This window comes from Camelina sativa, chromosome 13 (assembly GCF_000633955.1).
Source record: "Camelina sativa cultivar DH55 chromosome 13, Cs, whole genome shotgun sequence".
Lineage (NCBI taxonomy): Eukaryota > Viridiplantae > Streptophyta > Magnoliopsida > Brassicales > Brassicaceae > Camelina > Camelina sativa.
The window spans coordinates 3,771,254-3,792,873 of record NC_025697.1 but is presented as its reverse complement, the minus strand read 5'-3'; the positions used below and the strand labels follow the sequence as shown (position 1 = coordinate 3,792,873).

General features: G+C 37.7%; 8 protein-coding genes across 8 annotated transcripts; 1 reads left to right on the top strand and 7 right to left on the bottom strand.

Moving 5' to 3' along the window:
- Nucleotides 341-3,304, bottom strand: LOC104734952 (heat shock 70 kDa protein 10, mitochondrial). The gene is made up of 6 exons (XM_010454648.2): nt 3,230-3,304; nt 2,970-3,046; nt 2,804-2,882; nt 2,157-2,723; nt 1,444-2,064; nt 341-1,138 (listed from the first exon to the last, which is right to left on the bottom strand). Exons 1-6 carry the CDS (start codon nt 3,302-3,304, stop codon nt 500-502), a joined length of 2,058 nt encoding a protein of 685 aa, XP_010452950.1. The 3' UTR covers nt 341-499.
- LOC104734953 lies at nt 3,627-5,752 on the bottom strand. Its single transcript, XM_010454649.2, has 8 exons — nt 5,368-5,752; nt 5,177-5,269; nt 4,928-5,093; nt 4,651-4,830; nt 4,382-4,522; nt 4,197-4,279; nt 4,017-4,110; nt 3,627-3,928 (listed from the first exon to the last, which is right to left on the bottom strand). The coding sequence occupies exons 1-8, from the start codon at nt 5,631-5,633 to the stop codon at nt 3,839-3,841; spliced, it is 1,113 nt and encodes a 370-aa protein (XP_010452951.1). The 5' UTR covers nt 5,634-5,752; the 3' UTR covers nt 3,627-3,838.
- Nucleotides 5,966-6,558, bottom strand: LOC104734951 (thionin-like protein 2). Its single transcript, XM_010454647.1, has 2 exons — nt 6,291-6,558; nt 5,966-6,053 (listed from the first exon to the last, which is right to left on the bottom strand). The coding sequence occupies exons 1-2, from the start codon at nt 6,556-6,558 to the stop codon at nt 5,986-5,988; spliced, it is 336 nt and encodes a 111-aa protein (XP_010452949.1). The 3' UTR covers nt 5,966-5,985.
- On the bottom strand, nt 10,205-11,762 carry LOC104737907 (uncharacterized protein C6C3.02c-like; the record flags this gene model as incomplete). The annotated part of the gene is made up of 5 exons (XM_019234888.1): nt 10,205-10,530; nt 10,910-11,076; nt 11,165-11,248; nt 11,341-11,402; nt 11,713-11,762. Coding segments are annotated over 5 exons (462 nt in total), but the record flags the coding sequence as incomplete, so codon positions are not given.
- LOC104737906 (KH domain-containing protein HEN4-like) lies at nt 12,258-14,382 on the bottom strand. The gene is made up of 6 exons (XM_019234762.1): nt 14,147-14,382; nt 13,788-14,057; nt 13,158-13,388; nt 12,881-12,963; nt 12,714-12,789; nt 12,258-12,519 (listed from the first exon to the last, which is right to left on the bottom strand). Exons 2-6 carry the CDS (start codon nt 14,019-14,021, stop codon nt 12,388-12,390), a joined length of 756 nt encoding a protein of 251 aa, XP_019090307.1. The 5' UTR covers nt 14,022-14,057; nt 14,147-14,382; the 3' UTR covers nt 12,258-12,387.
- Nucleotides 14,167-16,078, bottom strand: LOC109128316 (KH domain-containing protein HEN4-like). The gene is made up of 4 exons (XM_019234457.1): nt 15,504-16,078; nt 14,899-15,315; nt 14,503-14,772; nt 14,167-14,412 (listed from the first exon to the last, which is right to left on the bottom strand). The coding sequence occupies exons 1-4, from the start codon at nt 16,059-16,061 to the stop codon at nt 14,167-14,169; spliced, it is 1,491 nt and encodes a 496-aa protein (XP_019090002.1). The 5' UTR covers nt 16,062-16,078.
- Nucleotides 16,504-19,518, bottom strand: LOC104734948 (guanosine nucleotide diphosphate dissociation inhibitor At5g09550-like). The gene is made up of 12 exons (XM_010454646.2): nt 19,364-19,518; nt 18,854-19,000; nt 18,663-18,770; nt 18,396-18,568; nt 18,197-18,308; nt 18,039-18,119; nt 17,868-17,930; nt 17,622-17,723; nt 17,414-17,538; nt 17,087-17,297; nt 16,929-17,003; nt 16,504-16,838 (listed from the first exon to the last, which is right to left on the bottom strand). The coding sequence occupies exons 1-12, from the start codon at nt 19,448-19,450 to the stop codon at nt 16,785-16,787; spliced, it is 1,338 nt and encodes a 445-aa protein (XP_010452948.1). The 5' UTR covers nt 19,451-19,518; the 3' UTR covers nt 16,504-16,784.
- On the top strand, nt 19,887-21,220 carry LOC104734947. Its single transcript, XM_010454645.2, has one exon. The coding sequence runs from the start codon at nt 19,932-19,934 to the stop codon at nt 20,874-20,876; it is 945 nt and encodes a 314-aa protein (XP_010452947.1). The 5' UTR covers nt 19,887-19,931; the 3' UTR covers nt 20,877-21,220.

Genomic DNA, 21,620 nt, shown 5'->3' with positions numbered 1-21,620 from the left:
TAAACCTCTGGTTCGTTAGCGGGTCTTCGATTTAAACTGTTCATGATGTAAGCTTTGTGAAAAATTTTTGAGCCCAAAGTAAAAAAGAAAACTATTGATCCCACATTCCCACCATCTAGTTTTTTTGATATATTGTGATGGTCATGTTTCTCGATGATCCAGCCTTTACTTTTGGTAAATTAAATATAGATCATAACATATATATATATATATATATATATCTCGGTTTTGGATTTGTAGTTTCTCCACCATTTTACTTGCCAATATATTTGGTATGATGGAAGTGACAAAATCTTGAAACATTAACATAACAAAGGTTTTTTAGCAGAAAAACATTAAGTTTGGTTCACTGACAAAAGCTTATTATTTCAAGAACAGATCCATCGCTCGCTCTTCTAAAGGCAAAAGTTTCTTGGACATAGAGAACCCACCATCATCTATCCTAATCTCTTAAAAAAAAACCCATGTGGCAAGAATTTACGAAATCTAGTTACTCTCTTCACTTTTTCACTTCCTCGTACTCTGCCTCTTGAGCTTGATCACTGCTGCCGCCTCCCTCAGAAGATCCTCCTCCTGGTGCAGCGCCGCCACCTGAACCACCAGACATGTGCTCTCCAATCTTAGAAAGAGCTTCGTTTGCTGCCTCCAGCTTGGCCTTGATCTCATTGACATCATCCCCAGACGAAGCGCTCCTCAGATTCGCCACTGCGTCTTCAATCTCCTTGGCAACTTCACTTGGGATCTTCTCTCTGTATTCACCAAGACTCTTCTCTATGCTGTATATTGACGTGTCCGCTGTGTTCTTGGTGTCGATCAACTCTTTTCTTTCTTGGTCTTTCTGAGCATGCAACTCTGCTTCTCTCACCATCTTCTGGATATCATCCTCTGAGAGCCCACCAGAGGACCGGATTGTGATCTGTTGTTCTTTACCAGTCGTCTTGTCCTTGGCGGAAACAGTGACAATGCCATTGGCATCAATGTCAAATGTCACTTCGATCTGAGGAGTCCCTCTTGGACCTGGTGGAATTCCTACTAGATCAAATTCTCCCATTAGCTTGTTGTCTGATGCCATTTCACGTTCACCTTGAAGCACCTTGATCCCAACTTGAGTCTGATTATCGGCTGCAGTTGAGAACACCTTCAAAAGAATAACACGAGAGAATCAACATTTTAGCAAAAAACTTCACCAAAATAATGGTTGCTTAGGATATATAGCTTATCAATTAGTATATCACAGGAATGTGCTCCGATCCATTAAATTAAAAACAGTAGGAATCAATGCCGAGAGGAGTAACCCGAGCATGCCTTGCTAAGACACTACATATCCAACTCTCATAGCTTCCTCATACTACCCTAGTTTTGCCTTAGTTCAATGTAATCGTCAGGGATCCCCTAGTTAGTTAGTAATTTTCCATCAAAAACATTAAATTTTTACGGGCATACCTGACTCTTCTTTGTGGGGATGGTTGTGTTTCGGCTGATCAGTCTTGTAAAGATCCCACCAAGTGTTTCAATACCGAGTGATAGAGGTGTGACATCCAGAAGCAACAGTTCTTTGACATCACCACGAAGGATACCACCTTGAATAGCAGCTCCCATAGCAACAGCCTCATCAGGATTAACACCTTTGCTTGGACTCTTCCCAAAGATCTCCGCAACAATAGATTGTACCTTGGGGACACGAGTCATTCCTCCAACTAGAAGAACCTCATCAACTTCCTTGGGACTTATACCGGCATCCTTGAGACAGTTGTTGCAAGGATCGCGGGTCTTCTCAATCAAGTGATTCACCAGACTCTCAAACTTTGACCTTGTTAGGGTGATGTTGAAATGCTTTGCTCCAGATGCATCAGCTGTGATAAATGGGAGATTAATTTCAGTTTGGGAAGTCGATGACAGTTCAATCTTTGCTTTCTCAGCTGCTTCTCGAAGCCTCTGCAGAGCAAGTTTGTCTTTGGCGAGATCTATTCCCTCAGTGTTCTTGAACTCATTCACCAAGAAGTCTAGCAGAGTGTTATCGAAATCCTCTCCTCCCAAGAAGGTATCACCATTGGTGGCTTTCACCTGCAAAGAAGCAATTTAACAATTAAGAAAGATCCTTAAAAAAAAAAACAGAACAGGCAACAGATACATAAAACCAACTGGGAGATGAGTACCTCGAAAACACCATTGGAAATCTCCAAAACAGATACATCAAAAGTCCCACCACCAAGATCAAAGACAGCAATCAAACCCTCCTTGTTGGTCATTCCATAGGACAGAGCAGCAGCCGTGGGTTCATTTATGATTCTCTCGACATCAAGACCAGCAATTCTCCCGGCATCTTTTGTTGCTTGCCTCTGAGCATCATTAAAGTAAGCTGGAACGGTGATAACTGCCTTTCTGACTGACCTCCCAAGGTAAGCTTCAGCTGTCTCTTTCATCTTAGTCAACACAAACGCTCCAATCTGACTAGGAGAATACTGCTGACCATTGGCTTCAACCCACGCATCGCCATTAGGTGCAGGCACAATCTTGTAAGGCACCATCTTCATTTCTTTCTGTGTTTGTGGATCATTGTATAGTCTCCCAACCAAACGTTTTGTTCCAGATATTGTGTTCGCCGCATTAGTGACAGCTTGTCGTTTGGCTGGTATACCCACAAGAAGCTCCCCTTTCGAGGTGAACGCTACAACTGATGGTGTGGTTCGAGCACCTTCAGCATTTTCAATGACTTTGGGATTCTACAAATCAGATTAAAACACACAAAGTAAGCTCAAACATTCCTAAATAAAACCTAAACCATACATATCATCGAACTCACCTTCCCCTCCATGACTGCAACACAGGAATTAGTAGTACCCAAATCAATACCGATGACATCACTCCCAGCAGGCTTTGAGCTGAACCAAATAGAAGGAAAAACTTTTAAAAACAGAAACATAGCAAGATCTTGACGGCGCTAGCAAAATAGATGGAGAAATCAATACCTAAATGCTCTAGCTAAGCTTCTCAAATTCTGACCGACATACGAATTGTTCAACGACGTTTTCCCACTGCTCGACAGCTGCAACAAAAATAGACCAGATCAGGCCGAGGAGAACCCACAAACACCATTTTCCAGTAAGAACGAGTCAAAACAAAATCGGATCATGTAATTAGCTCACTTGTAAACTCCGATTTCGTGTACAGATCGTGTAAAGAAAGAGAGAAAAAAAAAAAACAGCGAGAAGAAGATAGAAAGACTTACGACTCTGTAAGCTGATAAAGGAGCGGAAGCGACTTCACGGCGTCGGAATGAGCGGAGGAGAGCTGCGGAAGCCATGGTATTTTTTTGGAAATTCAAGAGGTGCTTAGATCAGCTAAGGAAGACGCAAAATGATGCGGATGAAATTGGGTGTTAGGGTTTAGGGTTTTTCAAGGTAAGAAAGTTGTTTTTCTAGAGGAAGATGGAAGCTTCTCGACGTCGACGCCCCAAGTCTAATTTTTGCGTCTATTAAATAAACTTAAAGAAAAATACAGACGATGTCGTTTTTGAGCTCAAAATACGTGAAGACCAAGCACAAGGAGATGCTGTTGCCACGTGGTATAAGTCGATTTAGAGTAGTGAATACAATATTAAAAATTTAGGAAGTAGGAGGACCGAATAACAATTTGTTTTGTAAAATTAAGTACGATCGAAAGTATTACACATCTTGAATTTTAGGCCGTTCGATCTCACCGACTTAACCGTAGCGGTGCCTAGACCAAACCAAACCAAAATTACAATCCGGTTTAGGCTACCTCTTAGTACAGTACTCGGAACAAGAAAGGAAACAGCTCAGACTGATTCCCTCTTCTTTCTGATCACCAAACTTAGTCATGGTGGATTCTTCGAAAGCCATTGATTATATTCATCCATTCTTATGATAAACGAGCTTGAACTAGATGTTCCACCTCCCCCATAAGCCTTTTCCAAATTATAAAAACATATATAAGTCTAATTGATCACTAAAACCAATTAAGAAACAAGATGTTACAGTCATAAACAAACAAACCTTGGCAACTTCAGATGTATCAGTTATATCATCAGTACTTCTCAAGCACATTTTCAGGTTGTTCCTTTGCATAAATGTAACAGCTCCTATTGGCCTGCTAACAAAGAGATGTTACCAACCCCTACTCTATCCACAATTCTTCATTACAAGCAAAAAGCGTCATAAGGAAATTAAATTTACCTCAGACCAGCTGCAGAACTTTGTAGACTAAGTAACTTTCCAAGTTCATCGCTTAGATGATTGTTACCGTCTGCGCGAATTCCCTATGCGTAAAAACAAAATCTAGTCTGTCTCAATCAATGATTTTTCTTTTAAACAAAAGAGGATTTTTGATTGCAACAAAAAGGTTAAAATGCTAAATTTACCAAACAGTCTCCATATAACCCTCTTCCCAAACTGATCTTGCAAGCTTTACTCAACTTTAGCACTTTCTTTGCATCAGTAAGCCGAGATGAAAAATATGAATTCCCATAAGCAATGAGATCCGCCGAACTTATTCTTAACAACTGTAATAACATAGAGACATGAAATCATTCACTAATGAATGGGGTATAAAGACATGCTCAGATTCTAAGTAAAATGATTTCACAACGGGTAAACAATATTTAGAGGCAAAGAGTATATATATTCAGACCTGTTCGTACATGTAAGAATTGGTGATACAGTTGAGCCTTGAGCGCCAATCCTTAAGACCGAAGCTGAAAGATTTGATATCTGGTAACCTCCATCGTCGAAGATCAATATCTTCAATATAATCAAGAACTAATTCAATCCGAGCTTTGTCTTCTACACTTAACAAACTGAGAGTTTCTACCTAGCCAATAGATACAAACAACATATGACTTTTACAGTAGAAAGACTAATCGAAGCAGTGTCATTTACTCATTAATCATTTTGTCCTGACGACTAACCTCCTCAGGAGATCTTTGATCTGTGAGTTTAGTGGAGAAATATTCATACACAGCCTTTGAGCTACTCGTTTCAGTATCAACATTAATCTCAAGCCTCGTCTTGTGCTCTTCCTTTATCGAACCAATCCTTGTCAATGCCGAGTTCCGATGATCAAAGCATATGATCCTAAACCCCAAAGAACCAAAATTAAACCCCTCAAAGGACTTAACTTTTTAATGAAACCAAAACAGTTATAAACTGAATCATACTCGCAAGCTGTTTTCCCGCAAGCAAAGTCCTTCGGAACAACAAAATCGAGAAGATAACACCTCTCGAACCCATCCAAACAAAAATCTTCAACCCTACAAGTTTTGTCCCCCAAATTCACAGTTACATCAAAAACGATACAACTCAAAACCTATTGAAATTGGGTAAAAAATGGTGAGAGAGAAATGTTGACCTAAAGGGTACAACGGAAGAAAAGGGTAAGATGAGACAGGGAATACGGAGGCGAGAGTGGTAGAGATGAGCGAAGAGAGCTGAAAAAGCGCCGGAGAAGGATGGATAATTGTATAGCACTAAGTTTGGTACTTTCTCTTCCAACGCATTAGCTATGGCTTCGAGCGCCGCATCAGATCGGAAACTACGGTTAGCTTCGAATCGAAGTTTTTTACATGAGTCATAAACCGCCGGCAGAATTCTCCCGGAGAATTGCCGGAAAATCATCGATTGCTGCTGCGATTTTGGTAAGGTTTTTACTAGTAATACTAGAAAATGCTACAAAATAAAATTAAGCTAATGTATTTATTTATTTATGTGTTATATATTGTATGAAACGATACAGGGATTAGATTCTCTTCTCGTAATACAGCTTTTGTTTGATCCTGCAGTTGGTATCAATTGATTTTTTTTTTCTCTCTCTAATTTAGCTTTTTATTTTCCTTCTATATCAATTAATTTTCTTTGTAACACAAATATGAATTGAAGAAAAAATATCTTTAGATTAAAATATTAAATTGATACAAAAAAAAATAGTTTATATTTTTTTATTTAGACATGAATGATCGAAATACTAATATCACTTCTCACATTTCTTGGTACACTTGTTTGAGCATGATTCCACACAAGTTGATACTCTTTTCACATCTGTCCATACCACACAAACACCAACCAAAACCATTAAACAACGTCAAATAAAATACACAATATCATAATCTCAACTACATATATATATATATATATGGTTTTCCATTTGAAGAATAAGAAAAATGAAGGGGAAAAAAACATAATGCTTATGTAACAACTAACAACCATTCCTAAACACTGTTATGACTTAGAGGGTATAAAACAAAGTATAACAGAAGTAAAAAAAAAAACATTTACTCGGATTTTGGAGGGAAGAATGAGAAACACAATGAGATGCGCAACCAAGTTTGCAGAAATATTCAGAATCATGAACTTTTTTGGAAGAAAGAGATGGTGGTAGAAGACAGGTTTTCACACACTTAAATGGACACTTCAAAAACGCTGGAAACTTTGACCCAGCTTTACACTCCATAAGACAAATTGGATAACATCGCTCAAAAGCGACAGCCTCTGTTTGAGTCAGAAGGTTCCCTATCATCATGACTACTGTTACAACAACCAACATTGCCACTCTTTTGCCCTCCATTTCTTTTCTTTCTTCTTTTTTTTTTCTCTAAATAGTGAAAGACTGAAAGTGTTGTTTTGTAAGTTGTGGATGCTGGTTGTGTTAACATGGTCTGTTTATATAGTGAATTAGTCATTGTATATTAGTACTATCAAATCCATATTGAGCCACAAATTAGACCATAATCTCTGATTTGTGATAACGACATATAGTGGGAAATCATATCTACATTAATTGTTTTCGTTTAGGATTTGGAAATCTCTATATAATTGATGATCTGAGTATACATGTTTATATTGGACCCAATAAGGGAAATTATTTATAGATTGTTTTGTTTAGGATTTGGAGATCTCTATCTAATTGATAATTGATAATGATGATCGAGTATACATGATTATATTAACCTAATAAGAAAAATTATTTATAGATTGTTTTGTTTAGGATTTGGAGATCTCCATCTAATTAATTAGGAAATTACTAATGATGATCGAGTATATATGTTAACATGTTTATGTATGTACAGTACACATACTTATTACTTGTGGCGGGAAAAGGGGATCAGCTGACCATGTTCCGAAATCATTGTAATAAAAGTGGCACAGATGAATAGATGATGGTTTATTTGTTATATTCTTTCAATACCCCTAATGTTCTTGGAAACTCCCTACTAAAACGACAGCAGAATTATGATAAAACCCCAGAGTCACTTTGATGACAAACTTCAAGAACTATTTGATTAGAAATAAGTAACAATGACTGACGGGAAAGAAAAAAAAATTAAGCCTTCAACTTGGAATCAGAATTCTTCTTGCACCGAGACAACATGTTCATGTAAAGCTGGCACTTACTGATGTCTGTTCCAAATTCGTGGAGGCACTACCACAAACACAAACAAACAAAAAAAGCTTCGTAACATTAGTCTAGAGTAACAAAAACAGAGTCTCGAGTACTCAACGTAAGTCTAGACTAATTGTGAATATAGCAAAAGGCTGGAATATTTGTATTCTAGATGGAATATTTGTATTCTAGACTTACATTTTGGAAAGTTTTGTCTTGAGTGTCACATGAATTAATGGGAACTGCTACGGGAGCTATAGAGGCAGCCTGGGAGACCAACTCGGTTCCTCGTGGGCACAACACAGCTGCGGATTTTAACCAAATCATTATCTATAACTAAAAAGGTTTAAAACTTAATTGTAAATAGAATTAATTAAAGTGAATACCTCTAGCAAAGATTAGAAACCGAGATTCTTTGTCGCTACTAGCCGGATCATCGCCAACCACATCGTACAACTTGAAATTAGAATTCTTCTTGCAATGAGACAATGTGCTCATGTAGAACTGACACTTACTGATGTCTGTTTCATACTCGTGGAGGCACTACACACAAACAAGAAGAGCTTCTAATATATAGCATAATTCAACAATAAAAGAACGAAAAACAGAATGCTGAAGTAAGCCTAGCTACTAGCTAGGTTCATTTTGAATAGGCAGAAGTCTGGAAACATATCATTATATATGTGTGAACAGAGATTGATTAAAAGATAGGGAAGCTAAAGGGCTAACTTACATTTTGGAAAGCTTTGCTCTGAGTATCACATGGACTAATGGCAGCTGGCAAAGGGTTAGAGACCACTCGAGGTGCTGGGCACAATAGAGCTGTGGATCAAACCAAATCATTATGTAAATAGAAATGTTTTAAAGCATTTAAGAAAGGCAAACAGAATAGTTAAAGCGCCTACTTCGAACCGTGTTCCCAAACAGAGATTCACCATGGCTAGTAGCTCTATCCTGATCATTGCTACTAGCCCTATCATTGCGACTAGCCCGATCTCTACTAACCCTACGCATACTTCGAAGTTTGCTATGAAACAGAGAATATTCATCTTTATCGTTTTATGCTCTGTATGAATCAGCATCGCTACTAGCACTATACGTTGGCGTCTGGACAACCAAGAAAACAAATTATAAATGATCACATGGATAAATTTAAAAATACAACCATTGTGAGCTGGAAGACGAAGAAAAAAGAAAATTACATAATAAGAAGACACCTATAAAGCTAAACAATAAGAGAAGTGTCTTAAAAATAAAAGAAAAATTAGTTTAAAGTATTTGAACAATAGTCTTTGAAAATTGACATTGTCTTTCAAAACACAAATGTTCAGATGTGCTACTGAAGTATACCAGTATGAGAAGATGAACTGCGTGCAGGTGCAGGAGCAGAGGATGATACAGATGTAGATTGCAGGTGCAGGTCGAGGTTTAGGCGAAGAGCGAGGAGCAGAGGCTGCTACAGGTACAGGTCGAGGTTGAGGTGAAGAGCGAGCAGTAGAAGATGCTGATGAAGGTGCAGGTCGAGGTCGAGGAGAAGATCTGCTGCTGCCTGAACAACCAAGAGATATCATTCGATTCATTAAACAACAATGACCGTAGATCCATGAGAAATAATATGGTAGAAAATGAAATTTACCTGAAGTGTCACGAGATCGGCTGCGTGCAGCTGCTGGCCGAGGGCTATTAGAGGAAGAAGATCTTCTTTCTACACAACCGAGTTGGAACAAAGAAGTAACATCATTACATAATTACCATGAAACATATAAAGCTTCGACCATCTTCAACCAATTCCTTACATTTTATACTCTGTTTGACCACTCTTTAATTAGTAAGTTATTAAATTTTGTTCCAAACAATAACCTTTGATTCTAAAGGTATGAAGAGAGCGCATAATTTCCAAATAAGTTACTTACCAGTCCGACGAGGCGAAGGCGAGCTACGGGATGAGGATGATCTCCCTGCACAAACCGAGAAAAAAAAATCCCAACAAACTTTAAAACCAAAATAATTGCTCAAGAGACACAGATAACTTTCTCCAATCGATAACCGATCAACTACCCGAAGATCTAACACAAGAAGCATAGAAAATGAGAACCATCGATCGGAAACCCTAGATTTAATGAAGTAAACACAAATCTCTAGCATGTATATACAGGACAGACCCAAACGTCTTCAAAACCAAATTCAACATCTGAAATATGAAGAAAAAAAGGTCTAACCTTCTTCATGTCTGCGTCTAGGCATTATGAAACTTTTGGATGAAGAATTATCCGGCGATAACCAAATGTTTTTCTACGGCCAAACAAATCTAGCTAAGCAGATATATCTTATATTTAAAAATGTACGATCTTCCCTAACATATATAAGTATAACGTATAACACTTGTGCCCCAAGCCGAAAAAACATAGGGCATTGTTATTAAAAAAATATTGTTCAACAAGGGCATTGTTATTAAAAAAATATTGTTCAACAAGCTGCTTGAAGCGTACGTCAACTGCATACAAACATTTCAACTAATTTATGTAATGGATGTTATTTTGCCCAAAGGTTTAAAGAATCAACTGCTAATAAGAGTTTAAAGAATCAACTGCTAAAAAGAGTTTAAAGTTGCTGAGAATTTTAAAATGTTATTTAAAATAGCCAACACAGAAACTTGGTGCCGATCTCATCACCACCAAAAACCATTGCTAGTTACCGTCGTTTTCCTCTCAAACCGGCTATCCCGTTGAAATTAACGTAAACAGAACAGGCATTAGATTTGAGAAGTACTGTATACATAAAAACACAGTCTTGAAACAAAGCTGGAGAATGAACGACACAAACAAAATAAGTAGGTTTCAACAATTAGAATAGAGTTTTCCATTGATTTTTCTTCATTAACATAAACGATCCCATAAAACCAGTTAAAAAAAACACATAACAGATCCAAATCTTTCAACAAGAAAAGGAAAACCATCAGACTTCAACTACTAAATACTAAAGACACCAGAACTGATCTTAGCGCAGACATCTCGACTAGTTGATGGGGAAACACGCTTAAGCAGCAATCATGGAACCAGATTTCTTCTTGCATTCACTCAGCACGTCCATGTAGTACTGGCACTTGCTGATGTCGCTTCCAAAATTGTTGACGCACTACACAAAAACAATAAGATGATAGCCAATATCAACCAGATAACCTCGTATACACATACAGTAGTATTCATCAAAAATCAACAAACAAACTAAAAAAAATCATCACATCCAGAGTCTTCTGAGCTTAAGAATAAGCTAAAAGCACATCAACAACACATCACGTTCTATTGTATTCATTCTCTCCATAGAATCTACAATCGTAGGGTGACGAATACCCAACATAAACAAGACCAATGTCGATCTAGCTACTGATTCACATTCAACACTAATATATATAAACAATCACTTAGCTAGGTTTTTTAAAACAAATGCTCAGAAAAAGATAGGAATCAACCAAAAATGCTCAACGAGGATAAAGAAAGTATGATTATTAGCTTACATCTTGGAAAGCCTTGGACTGGATGTCACAAGCACTCATGCTATTTGCAACAGGCGAAGCAGGGGGGGCAGCCTGAGAAGCAACGGTTTCGACCTTAATGGTTCGTGGGCCGAACACAGATTCCGCAATCCTGTGTCCAAATGCGTTTCCAGTACCCCAAGCAACACCTAATTCCAAATACACAATAGCTCATAAGAAACCAAACCACTAATCAATGAAACAAAATGCTTTTTTAAAATAGATAAAGCACAATACCATCAGCTATGGTTGAGCCAAGACTGCCAAAGATACCAACACCACCATTAGGTTGAGCTGTTGCTGGAGGAGGAGCACTTTTAACTGAAACCCCAGAAAAAAACAAAACCACAATTACATAACAGAACAGAGCAAATCTACAAAGCTTACACACTTGGATTATTATTAGAATATACCAGTTTGAGGAGGAGGGCTTCGTACAGATGTAGAGCGAGGAGGACGATAACCACCAGATCTTCTGGCACACAATAAATTTAATTAAAAAAAGAAAAACAATTTCTTCCTCGCCACCACAAAAAAAAAAAAAACATAAACCCTAAACAAAAAATGTCGTGTTCCTCAGCCCTAATCTCGCTCAGGAGACTGAAATATTCTCTAATCGGAAGTTATAAACCAAATTGCAACATTAAAGGAGAGGAATTTCACAAACCCAGAAACAAACCCTAGACTAAAAAAGCATACGCATACGCAAATGCAAATCCTAATATACCAAAATGTGAAAGGAAGAGATCTGAGAAATCGGAAAAGGGAAAAATCACTGGAGCTACCTCGAGGCATTTTTGAATCTCAGGTGTTGATGATGATTAACTGAAGAATATAATTACCCGGCGAAAGCTTCACGATACTTTTATGACCTAAAAAAAACAGACACCAGAACGCCGAAATGTACTTATAAGAAGAACACGAAATAATCAGATGCGGTGAAGACCACGGGAAGATTTACACGTGTCTACCTTTTGTTGGTTACAACTTGCGAATCGAACTCTCTAGATGAGAATATTCACCCTTGCCCGTCACGTTTCTTGCTCTCCAAACCCAAATTTAGTTTCTTTTTTTATTTTCTACGGAAAAAAAAGATGAAATTAAACACGGCCAATTGGGCTTTGACTGGCCCATCAAAAATTCAACTCTTTATAGAAACGTTTGCATTGATTTACTTTACACGTATGATGTAACTGTTTTATCAAAAGTTCACACAATGTATGATGTCGATTTATGAATAGCTTTAACACAAACAAAATAATAAGGGAAAGAAAAAAAAGTTAGCGAAGACATTAAACTGACTCAGTGACTCATCAATCAAAGTGGTGCGTGCATTCAGGACTTAATGAAAATACAACTGTACAAATAGCTCAAAAAGATCCCAACAAGAAAAAATAAATATTTGGGTTCTAGTTTAGAAAATATAAATATTTGGGTTCTTCTTCTCATCGATGATGATTCTACCCGTAGAAAAGGGCGAGAAGACGGTCTTCAGCTGCTTGGATTTGATCAGGTGTCCCGGATATGGAAATGATCCTATCACTTGTTCCTAGACGATTTTTAAGATGTCTAATAACTCTCGCACCTGATATCTGATTAGAGAGCATCCAAAAATATGATAAGGTACAACTCTGATTTTAAAGGTAACCTAAATATTTCTTGATTCTGAAAATAATATTTTGGGCATTTGTATCTTCTAGTACCTAAATTATAGCAGTACTCTAAACGATTCTACATATGAAGTAATCAAGGGAATTTTTTTCTATGCAGAATATTTGTTACGTACCTCACTCAGATCCTGTAGACGAGTGTGACCATTCTGTCCATCACCAAACACAGAGTTCACAGCATTCTCTGAGACTCTATATTGCAAAAAGGTTAAGCCAGCTTTTCACCGATTTTTAGAACAAGGACAATGTTACTCTCTCATAATCTATCTAGCTGTTATGTTACCTGTATAATCCAAGGTCATCCCTTGAAGAAGATAATATTCCTCCACTGCCATCATCATATACACCTCTTGGAGCAGAAGGTGTCTGTATTCGTACTATGTATATCAGCTTAAGAAACCAAACTTAAATTTAAAATTGTGAAATATATATAGGACTGAGACTCTGCATCTATTATATATGTGTAGTAGTTGTACAGAATTCATCCTCTAATCCCTCAGTGAGCATCCACATGTGGTTTTGTTATGTGAGAAAGTAGAGAGAAAGAGACAAAGACATACCAACCCATATGGATCAGCTTGACTTGAGTAATGGGAAACATCATTGAGATCCATGGTTGACAACCCACCAAAATTTAGAGCCGTGGGACTGACCCTATTGGGAGTTGGATCTTCTGGTATAATACAAGGATCAGCATCAACAGGCTCGAAAGAATGCAAGATAAGATTCTCTCGTAGCCTACTGGTGACTTGGTTTATAGCTTCTTTTACATTTGAGAACCCTCCTGAAATCTATGTGGAAAGGAAAATATAAGGCATACAGCAAAATAAAACGGTAATGCTTACGGAATCAAAAATAAAAGTTGCAATTCATAGAGCTCTTTAGAAAGTATGTTGGTTATCAAGTACCAACTTTTAATTTACGTTGTTGCCTTGTTGGTACAGTTCAAAATAGAAAGCTACGTTGTTGAAGACGTACCAACTTTTATGTACCCCTTTTTACAAATATAAGACTTCAAATATCAGTTACTCAATGCAGCAAATCATGAGAAGCATATAAGCTACTTTTAGAGGCTGGCTACCAAGCACTAATATATCTATTGATCAAAATATCCTTCATTAACTATATCAGAGAATATAAAGAGTTTTTACCAACCAGAGTTACAATAAAAATAAGGAAACTTTTAGTACCTGCACAACTTGATCGGTGTTCTCTGGAACACATTTTGGGTTCTGCTCAACCTCCAATACTTCTATTTTAGCCCCAGTTCCTTTTTGTATCTTAGAGGCTATAGAGCCATCTCTTCCCACAAAACAATTAATCTGATTTGTACGGACCACAAGCCGTGCAGTAATAGATGACCTTACGTCAAAATCCTTTGTTTCAGTGGCAATCTCATATATTCGAGTGAAAACAAGGACCATAGCTCTCTGGGCTGGGGAGTTTATGTCTTCAGGGTCCTGAATGATGAACATATTGATAAAAGAAAATAAACTAGCTAGCTAGTAGATATGAAAAATGAGAAGAGTCAAGTGAAGTGAAAACCAACCTCTGATGCAATAATTGTAATTAAGCGTTCATCACAGTCAGCAAGTGGATCCCCCAAAAATATGGAGGCCCCTGTGTCAATTCGAATATCCCTGACAATGGTACCGGCTTTCCCAATAACACCACCACTCTCGAACAAAGTATCTGAAGAACCAGGGTTATTCGTTTCCCTGGTCTAAAGGTAACTTTCCTTTTGGTTGCAATATTGCGGAGCTTTTTGGTAACATGGTAAATGGCTCCTTTCACTTGTGGCAACTTTCCTGAAATCTATTGTAAAAGGAAAGACACTAAAAAACTTACGGTGTAATTAATTCTCTATAAGAATTTACATGAACGCTTCAAATACTGAGTGTGTACCTCCACAACTTGATCGTTTTCTGAGACACATTTGGGGTTCTTCTCAACCTCAAATATATTCAAAGAAGCGCCAGTTATTTTTCGCATTTCAGAAATTGTACAACCACCTTTTCCCAGCAAAAATCCAACCTGATATGGACCGACCACGAGTCGTGCAATGGTATATAATTTATGTGCACTGTCTAGCATTTTTTTGGTGGAAATATCGTATAGTATGTTGAAAACAAGCAATATAGCTCTCTGGGATGGGGAGTCTTCGTCTTTAAGGTTCTACATGATAGAACAAGCAGCAAACATCAACCAAGAATAATAAAAGTAGATAGAACAAATTAAGTAAACAGAGAACAGAGAGATATGAGAATTAAGACTTTAAGAGTTAAGCATGCAAAAACCAACCTCTGATGCAGTAATTGTGATTAAGCGTTCATCACAGTCAGAAAGTGTATCACTCACACTTATGGAGGCATCTCTCACACTTTGAAGAGTCTTGATAACAGCACTAACACTTTGTTGCGGACAGAGTATCTTCAGAACCACGTTTCGGATATCATCTTCTGATGCTTGGAGAGGATGCTTAATGGTGACAGGGTGATTCTTTGAAGCAGAGTTAACGAGTCTGTGGTCCGAGCTGCGCTGTGACAGAGAATCTATCCTTGGTTGAGTGATTGTTCCAAAATACCTACCCAAGACATCTTCTCGTGGAACCACATTCATAGTCCTGCGTAAAGGCGCAATAGAAATCGGCTCACAAGCTTGCATGCGACTAGATATGGATACTAGAGCTTTCTTCATTGCCGAAACATTTCCTTCGATCTGCCAAATTTGGTAAGACGTCCACTCAGAGTAAGAAAGTATAAAGATTCTGATAACACAAGCAAACAGTGTAGTCCAAGTCCTTTAAACGAAGAGAACAGTTGCTATACTGAAAAGAAACTAAGTAGTTCTGAATAGGTACTACATTTGGAAAGATTCAGAGATATTTAGAAATTACAAGTTCGTACCTTCATCATCACGTCACCAAGCTTTGCGAAACTTGGCAAATCACGTGTCTGTATTTCAAGATTACAACCAGTTTCTCTCCATATCATCTCCAGCAACTCACCACCCTTACCTATCACAGTAACCACATGGCTCCCTTCTAATAACATCCTAACTGAGACCGTACTACTAGTCCGTAATCCAACATTTAGAGCTTCGAAAACCCTAATCAACGCGTATTGTGCTCTGGAGACTTCAACTTCTTGTTCTTGAACCCCTTTCTCCTTGTTGCTAGCATTACTGACAGTAACACCTAATTTTACCCTAAGCGTTGAACCTAAATGAGCGGTAATCGTGACTGCACTGTACAGAGAACCAGGAGGACCACTCTCGACCCAGATTTTGGATTGTGTTGATTCTCGAAGCTGCTTAATCACTCTTCCAGATTTTCCGATCATAACACCGACCTGAGACACGTCACAGAGAATGCGAAACACTACGTATCCCGCCGACTGTGCCGGTGACGACTGCGGCGGCGCACGAGCGGTAGATTCGAACTTCTTTGAGTTATTTCCCTCCATTCTCTCTCTCTCTCTCTCTCTCTCTCTCTCTCTAACGACACTTCTCCAGGAAGAAAGACTGAAAATACGAACGGTTTTGCATACGGCGTCGTATTTTACGGATGGGAATTATTTAGTAACCTAATCGAACCACTGAACGGTTCATAATTCTATTTTCGATTTAACCAAGAACCGATATAGACCAATGCCCGGTTCAGATATGTGCGTTGAGATGGTTATTGAAATTTGAGGAAACGAAGACGGTTTAGAAGGAAATCGGTTTCTGGTTCGCTAAGAAAAGGAGTAATTAATGAAAAAGTTGAAAAATGTAATTTCTCAAATATGGTACTAAAATTTTAAATTAGCAGAAACAATCAGAAACACGATAATCTTTTCCTATACAGAAACAATTTGAATGAAAAAATAATATTGAATATGAAATTACAGTTCTCCCATTTGTTCCAATATTTGCGATTACATTAGAATTAGAAATTTTGGGAATGTTAATCAAGGACAAAAACAAAATGTAACAAAAATATCATAATAGAGACTTGATTAGAAAGGTAAGTATTTCTCCAAAAAAAAATATACAAATGAAAGCAAAATCAACCAATGTTTTAAATTAGATTAATAAAAACTTAAACTTCTGTTGCTTTGAACTGTATTGTAATATCCAATAGAAAAGGAAACAATCACTTGCTTGCAATTTAAGAAACACTCAGCGAAATAAGAAAAATAAAATTATTAATTTTCTGCAGCAGCACTTGCAGCACTCAAGTCCACAGACAAATCAAGAGTCTGCAACAACAACAAAAGTCAGTAGTTAAACTCAGTATTCAAAATGTTGCGTTTACATGTGAAACAAGAAACATAGTACTAAGGTCATACCTTTCCAGTGATCTTGGTGTACATCTCAAGTACATCCATAACTGTACTCTCGAAATGTGTTGTTGCATCATAAGTCTGATAAGAAAAAAATCATGAAGCATCAGAAAATATAACACATTGCTTAGATTATATGTTTGTATTTTGATATTTTCTCTTACCGCAGAGATGAAACAGTTATCTTCTTCTTGATTATTGGTTGGAACGTATGTGTCATAAGAATGATAGAAGATCTCATCAACAGGTCCAAGCAATTCGATTCCAGGTTTAAGCTCCTCCTCTGGATTGTCAGTTTCAGCTGCTGCTGACACAAAAGCTATGTATTTGCCCTTTGGTGCCACATTGTGAGCGTATGAGCAACAGAACAAGTACCTGCAAAATCCCAAAAAAAAAAAACTCAGAGATCTAACATCAACTATATCAAAGTAGAAAGAATTGAGATCCATGTATCTATAAACTTGAATGTGTTCTTGATTACGACTTCTTACATGTCTGATTTGCGACCGAGTTGCTTCTGAGGAAGAATGATTTGGACCGAGTGAGCATCATTGGCGTCTGGAATAGGATGGCTCATTATACATACCGCTCGAGTCACTTTCCCCACTTTCTTTACCTGAAAGACAAGGAAACAGTCTTTAGAAGGTAGCTAGGCTAGCTGTACTAAAACTAACCAGTTTCTGCTGGTGATATTGTTACCTTGTCAGATAAGTAAGAAGGATCACAGACAACTTTCTTGCATTTAGCAGTTTCTCCTGCAGAAGTGACACCAATAGCTTTTCCAGAATCATCAAACTCTACCTGTTATAGATAATGTTAAAGATTCATGGGTTTTAGTTTCTGTAAAGTGCTAATAAATATCATATTTATATACTAAATTAGACATTTAGACCAGTTATCGAATAGATAAAACAGAGAAATAAGAGATAATAGGTAGTTTATAACCTTGCATTCAGGCTTGTTGAGCATGTAAGTCCCACCATACACAGCGCTTAAACGCGCAAAAGCCTGAAATAGTAATCAGATATTCAAGACAGAGAAACAGGACGTCGTAAATAAAGAGGAACCTGATAAGTGAAATGTTACATGACTTATGAGAATAGAGAGAATGAGAACCTGTGGCAACTCTCCTAGTCCGTATAATGGATAAATGTAAGGAGATCCTCCTTGGAATCGAGCCAAAGATTCCGCGTAGAGCTTCACCAGATAATAAACCAAAAATGACATTAAATTCAGAACCTTTGGTCTGTTGAAGAAGAAAATAAAATAGTTACCTTGATTCTCTTAACAAAATCAATGGCGGGTTGATCCAAGTAGTCATCATCATTGTGCAGCGCTAAGGCATGGCCTATGAAGTCGATTGTATCATCTTCAAGTCCATACTTCCTGTTGGGAAAGAAACAGAGAGAAAGCCTGTAACGCAAGAAACTATAATGAAGTGACTTGAGATGGATGAAAATTGTTTGTACGTACGAGATGATCTCTCTAGCAGTGACTTTGCTAAGGTCAAGTCCTTCGTGAGACTTAGGATCCTTCTCATCGTAGTCTTGCACATAAATAAAGAACTTCCTCACACGTCGCTTCTCGAAAAGACCCATCAATGGCGATTGCAGGGCTTCCACATCAGTGGCTGGGACTTTGTAAATCTGACACAGGATATAATACATGATCAAGCTCTTGAGTATAATTACCTTTAACAAAAAAAAAACCCCCCAGGATAAACTATACTTAAATTACTACCTTGCCTTTCTTGTAAACGAAGCTACCATCGACGGCCTTAAAGTTAAGATACTTGGTAACATCGGTGTGGATTAGGGTTTGAACAAGGAGTCCATTAGCCATTATAAACTGCAGATCAATAAACCGTTGCTCACCATTAATAATCGATTCAAATTACATATAAATAAACATGCACTATATAGATAATGTACCTTTGGGATCATATCGACATTGTATTCTCTGCTAGCTCCGAGATTCTCTTGAGGAGTATCACTTCCCCTGAAACGCTTCCAAAGCTGAGTGAGGTTAAGAGAGGTTGATTTACCTCCATAGTAGTCGTTTCTGTCCATATGTAGTACCTATTTATATCCCAAAACAAAACTTTATCTCATTAATGATTTCGCATATTAATAATATTTATCAACCAGCTCATTCTGTATGTGTGTTTTTATTACTACATCATTCATGATCTATGAATCTATAACAAAACTCGTTCAAAAGGTCAAAACGTTATAATTAAGTGGATCAGTATATGTCATTTTTTAATTACTATTGTGTTTTGACATACCATTCATATCTTGCATTGCATACCATATCCATATTACAAGAGTCAAAAGGGATGAGTAAACGTAAAAATAAAGCTTTATCTGGATGTGATGCACAAAAACAAGCTCGTATCTGAAATTCAACAGTGATAGAAAATGGTAAATTAAGAAGAAAACCTTGAGGCCATCGACAGAGAGGAGGCCACTAAGGATACACTCCTTGAGACCAGTCCCAAGAACAATCACATCATACTCTTCATCCATTATTGTAATCGATCTCTATCTCTCTGTTCTCTTCATCGATCTCTCTAATAGATCTTTTTCTTGTGAGAGATAAGTGTGAGGGAGGAAAAAGAAATAGAGGAAGATGTGTGGCTATTAACACAGTCTTTCACCGCTTCCGATCTTACCGTTTAACCCCATGACAATTCTTCACGCTAATTAATTATCAAAACCGTATTGTTAGGCGAAAATTATTTGAATGCCATGGTTCCTAATTTCTATGTACAAAAATGGTTACAAACACTTGCTATATTTAGACGAAAAGGTGGGTGAAGTATTATCCTAATTACTGTACAATGATTATCATAATCCATACCTTCATAATAAGGCCTCAATTAAATGACAAAATTACCCTTAGTGACAAAATAAATCTTTTTATGTAACAAAAGTCCTTTTGGTCGACTGGCAAAGTAAATAACTTTGTAAAAAAAAAAAAAGAGGAGCAAAAAAGAGTAACGGAGATATGGTAAGCGGCGGCGGCGATAATAACGAAGCGGAGGCGGATCAGTGGCTAGATACATCGGAGAAGCTCTTGGCTTCAAGTGACTTTCATGGAGCAAAGACATTTGCCATTCGCGCATGCAAAGCCGACCCGTCTCGAACATACGTAGCGGACTATATCCTCGCAATCTCCGACACTCTCCTCGCCGGAGAATCTACAGTCGGAGATTCCAAATTAACGGACTGGTACGCGGTACTCCGACTCGGCCGCTTAACTCGAAACCCCGAACATGTCGCGACTCAGTACCATAGACTCGCTCTTCTCCTCAATCCCAATGTCAACCGTCTCCCTTTCGCCGATCAAGCTCTTAAGCTGGTCTCTGATGCTTGGTCCGTCCTCTCTGATCCTCCAAGGAAGTCAATGTACGATCGTGAGTTGCAGATGAGTCAAATTGGTCAACCCTATAGTCAAACACAGGACGTTCAAGATTCGCCATTGCAGAGCCAAGCTGAGACCTCGGAGAATCCTATGGCTACGAGCTTTTGGACCGCTTGTCCGTTCTGCTTCTCGCTTTTTGAGTACCCTAAGGGTTACGAGGAATGTACATTGAGGTGTCAGCAATGTAGGAGAGCGTTTGCTGCGGTTAAAACGCAAACGCCACCGCTGCAGAGTAATGACGAAGGCGTTTACTTTTGTTCATGTGCTGTGTTCCCATTACGGATTCCAGATCATCATGCTAAAACCTTGACTTGGTCGCCAATTGCACCTCTCTTCGTCTGCCCTGCGCAAGGATCATCTACTAATCAGCAACCAAGCATGGAGGCTCCTCCGAGAAACGATGACGATGATGTATATGTCACAATTTCTGATGATGATGACATTGTAGAAATTTCTGATGATGATGCTGATGATGCAAGGAAAAACAAGAAGGCAAATGTTTCACATGTTGAACTCAAGCCTGCTTAGTCCAAGTAAAGCTTGTTCTGTTTCTCTCTCTGTCTTTAGTTTGTTTTGTGGTTCCCTTAAGCCCTATTAGGTTTATGTATCGCTTGTTGATGTTTATGCCATAGTTAGACAATGCTGTTCTTCTGATCAATGTAGATTTTGGTGTATTTTGGCGCAAAAATGGACTTTCAGTATGTAATCCTCTGTATCATAATAACAAAAAAATCCGGTTGTAGGTGCTTACAATAACTTAAGAAGGCATGCATGAGTTGGTTGTGAATCATGTCTCTCATCTATGGTGGAACCAAATGAACACTTTAAAAAAGCATGTAATCTGCTCAAGTTTGTTTTTGCTGCATAAGATTTTTGTTTAGAAAAGAGATCAAGTTAACTTTATTGAAGGAATCTTTGTTAAGTTTACCGAAACCTCTTAATTAAGTTTTCTTTCGTAAAAAGTTTTTGAAGATCAATAACAAATAATACATTTTGTACATATATGACTTTGATAACAAAGAACAAACATACACACAACCAAAAAACGATCCAAGTCGTTGTGTAGATTACCGGCCAAAACCTAAACATTATATTTTTTTAATGGTTTCATACTTGCAAATCATCGAAGTTATCTATGTCTTGAAACTAGTTTTGATTCATTGGAGCTTTTATTCCAAAATCAATGATTCAATTATCCAAATATCTCGAAGTTCAACACTTCTATAATCTGATCAAGTCTCATCTTGATTTTTTTTTTTTTTTTTTTTTTTT

Excerpts from the sequence above, each read along its gene's own strand:
- LOC104734952 (XM_010454648.2), bottom strand. The coding sequence starts at position 3,304 with ATGGCTTCCGCAGCTCTCCTCCGCTCATTCCGACGCCGTGAAGTCGCT. Across the intron at positions 3,047-3,229 it reads CTTTATCAGCTTACAGAGTC|CTGTCGAGCAGTGGGAAAAC; the intron begins GTAAGTCTTTCT and ends TTTTTGTTGCAG. Across the intron at positions 2,724-2,803 it reads TTGCAGTCATGGAGGGGAAG|AATCCCAAAGTCATTGAAAA; the intron begins GTGAGTTCGATG and ends TCTGATTTGTAG.
- LOC104734953 (XM_010454649.2), bottom strand. The coding sequence starts at position 5,633 with ATGATTTTCCGGCAATTCTCCGGGAGAATTCTGCCGGCGGTTTATGAC. Across the intron at positions 4,831-4,927 it reads ATCAAAGATCTCCTGAGGAG|GTAGAAACTCTCAGTTTGTT; the intron begins GTTAGTCGTCAG and ends TCTATTGGCTAG. Across the intron at positions 3,929-4,016 it reads ATACATCTGAAGTTGCCAAG|GCTTATGGGGGAGGTGGAAC; the intron begins GTTTGTTTGTTT and ends AATTTGGAAAAG.
- LOC104734951 (XM_010454647.1), bottom strand. The coding sequence starts at position 6,558 with ATGTTGGTTGTTGTAACAGTAGTCATGATGATAGGGAACCTTCTGACT. Across the intron at positions 6,054-6,290 it reads TTCTTCCCTCCAAAATCCGA|ATGTGAAAAGAGTATCAACT; the intron begins GTAAATGTTTTT and ends TGGTATGGACAG.
- LOC104737906 (XM_019234762.1), bottom strand. The coding sequence starts at position 14,021 with ATGGTCCTTGTTTTCACTCGAATATATGAGATTGCCACTGAAACAAAG. Across the intron at positions 13,389-13,787 it reads ACACCGATCAAGTTGTGCAG|ATTTCAGGAGGGTTCTCAAA; the intron begins GTACTAAAAGTT and ends CTTTCCACATAG. Across the intron at positions 12,964-13,157 it reads AAGCTGATCCATATGGGTTG|ACACCTTCTGCTCCAAGAGG; the intron begins GTATGTCTTTGT and ends GTACGAATACAG.
- LOC109128316 (XM_019234457.1), bottom strand. The coding sequence starts at position 16,061 with ATGGAGGGAAATAACTCAAAGAAGTTCGAATCTACCGCTCGTGCGCCG. Across the intron at positions 15,316-15,503 it reads TTGGTGACGTGATGATGAAG|ATCGAAGGAAATGTTTCGGC; the intron begins GTACGAACTTGT and ends CAAATTTGGCAG. Across the intron at positions 14,773-14,898 it reads TCACAATTACTGCATCAGAG|AACCTTAAAGACGAAGACTC; the intron begins GTTGGTTTTTGC and ends TCTATCATGTAG.
- LOC104734948 (XM_010454646.2), bottom strand. The coding sequence starts at position 19,450 with ATGGATGAAGAGTATGATGTGATTGTTCTTGGGACTGGTCTCAAGGAG. Across the intron at positions 18,771-18,853 it reads ATGTCGATATGATCCCAAAG|TTTATAATGGCTAATGGACT; the intron begins GTACATTATCTA and ends ATTGATCTGCAG. Across the intron at positions 16,839-16,928 it reads ACACCAAGATCACTGGAAAG|ACTCTTGATTTGTCTGTGGA; the intron begins GTATGACCTTAG and ends TTGTTGTTGCAG.
- LOC104734947 (XM_010454645.2), top strand. The coding sequence starts at position 19,932 with ATGGTAAGCGGCGGCGGCGATAATAACGAAGCGGAGGCGGATCAGTGG.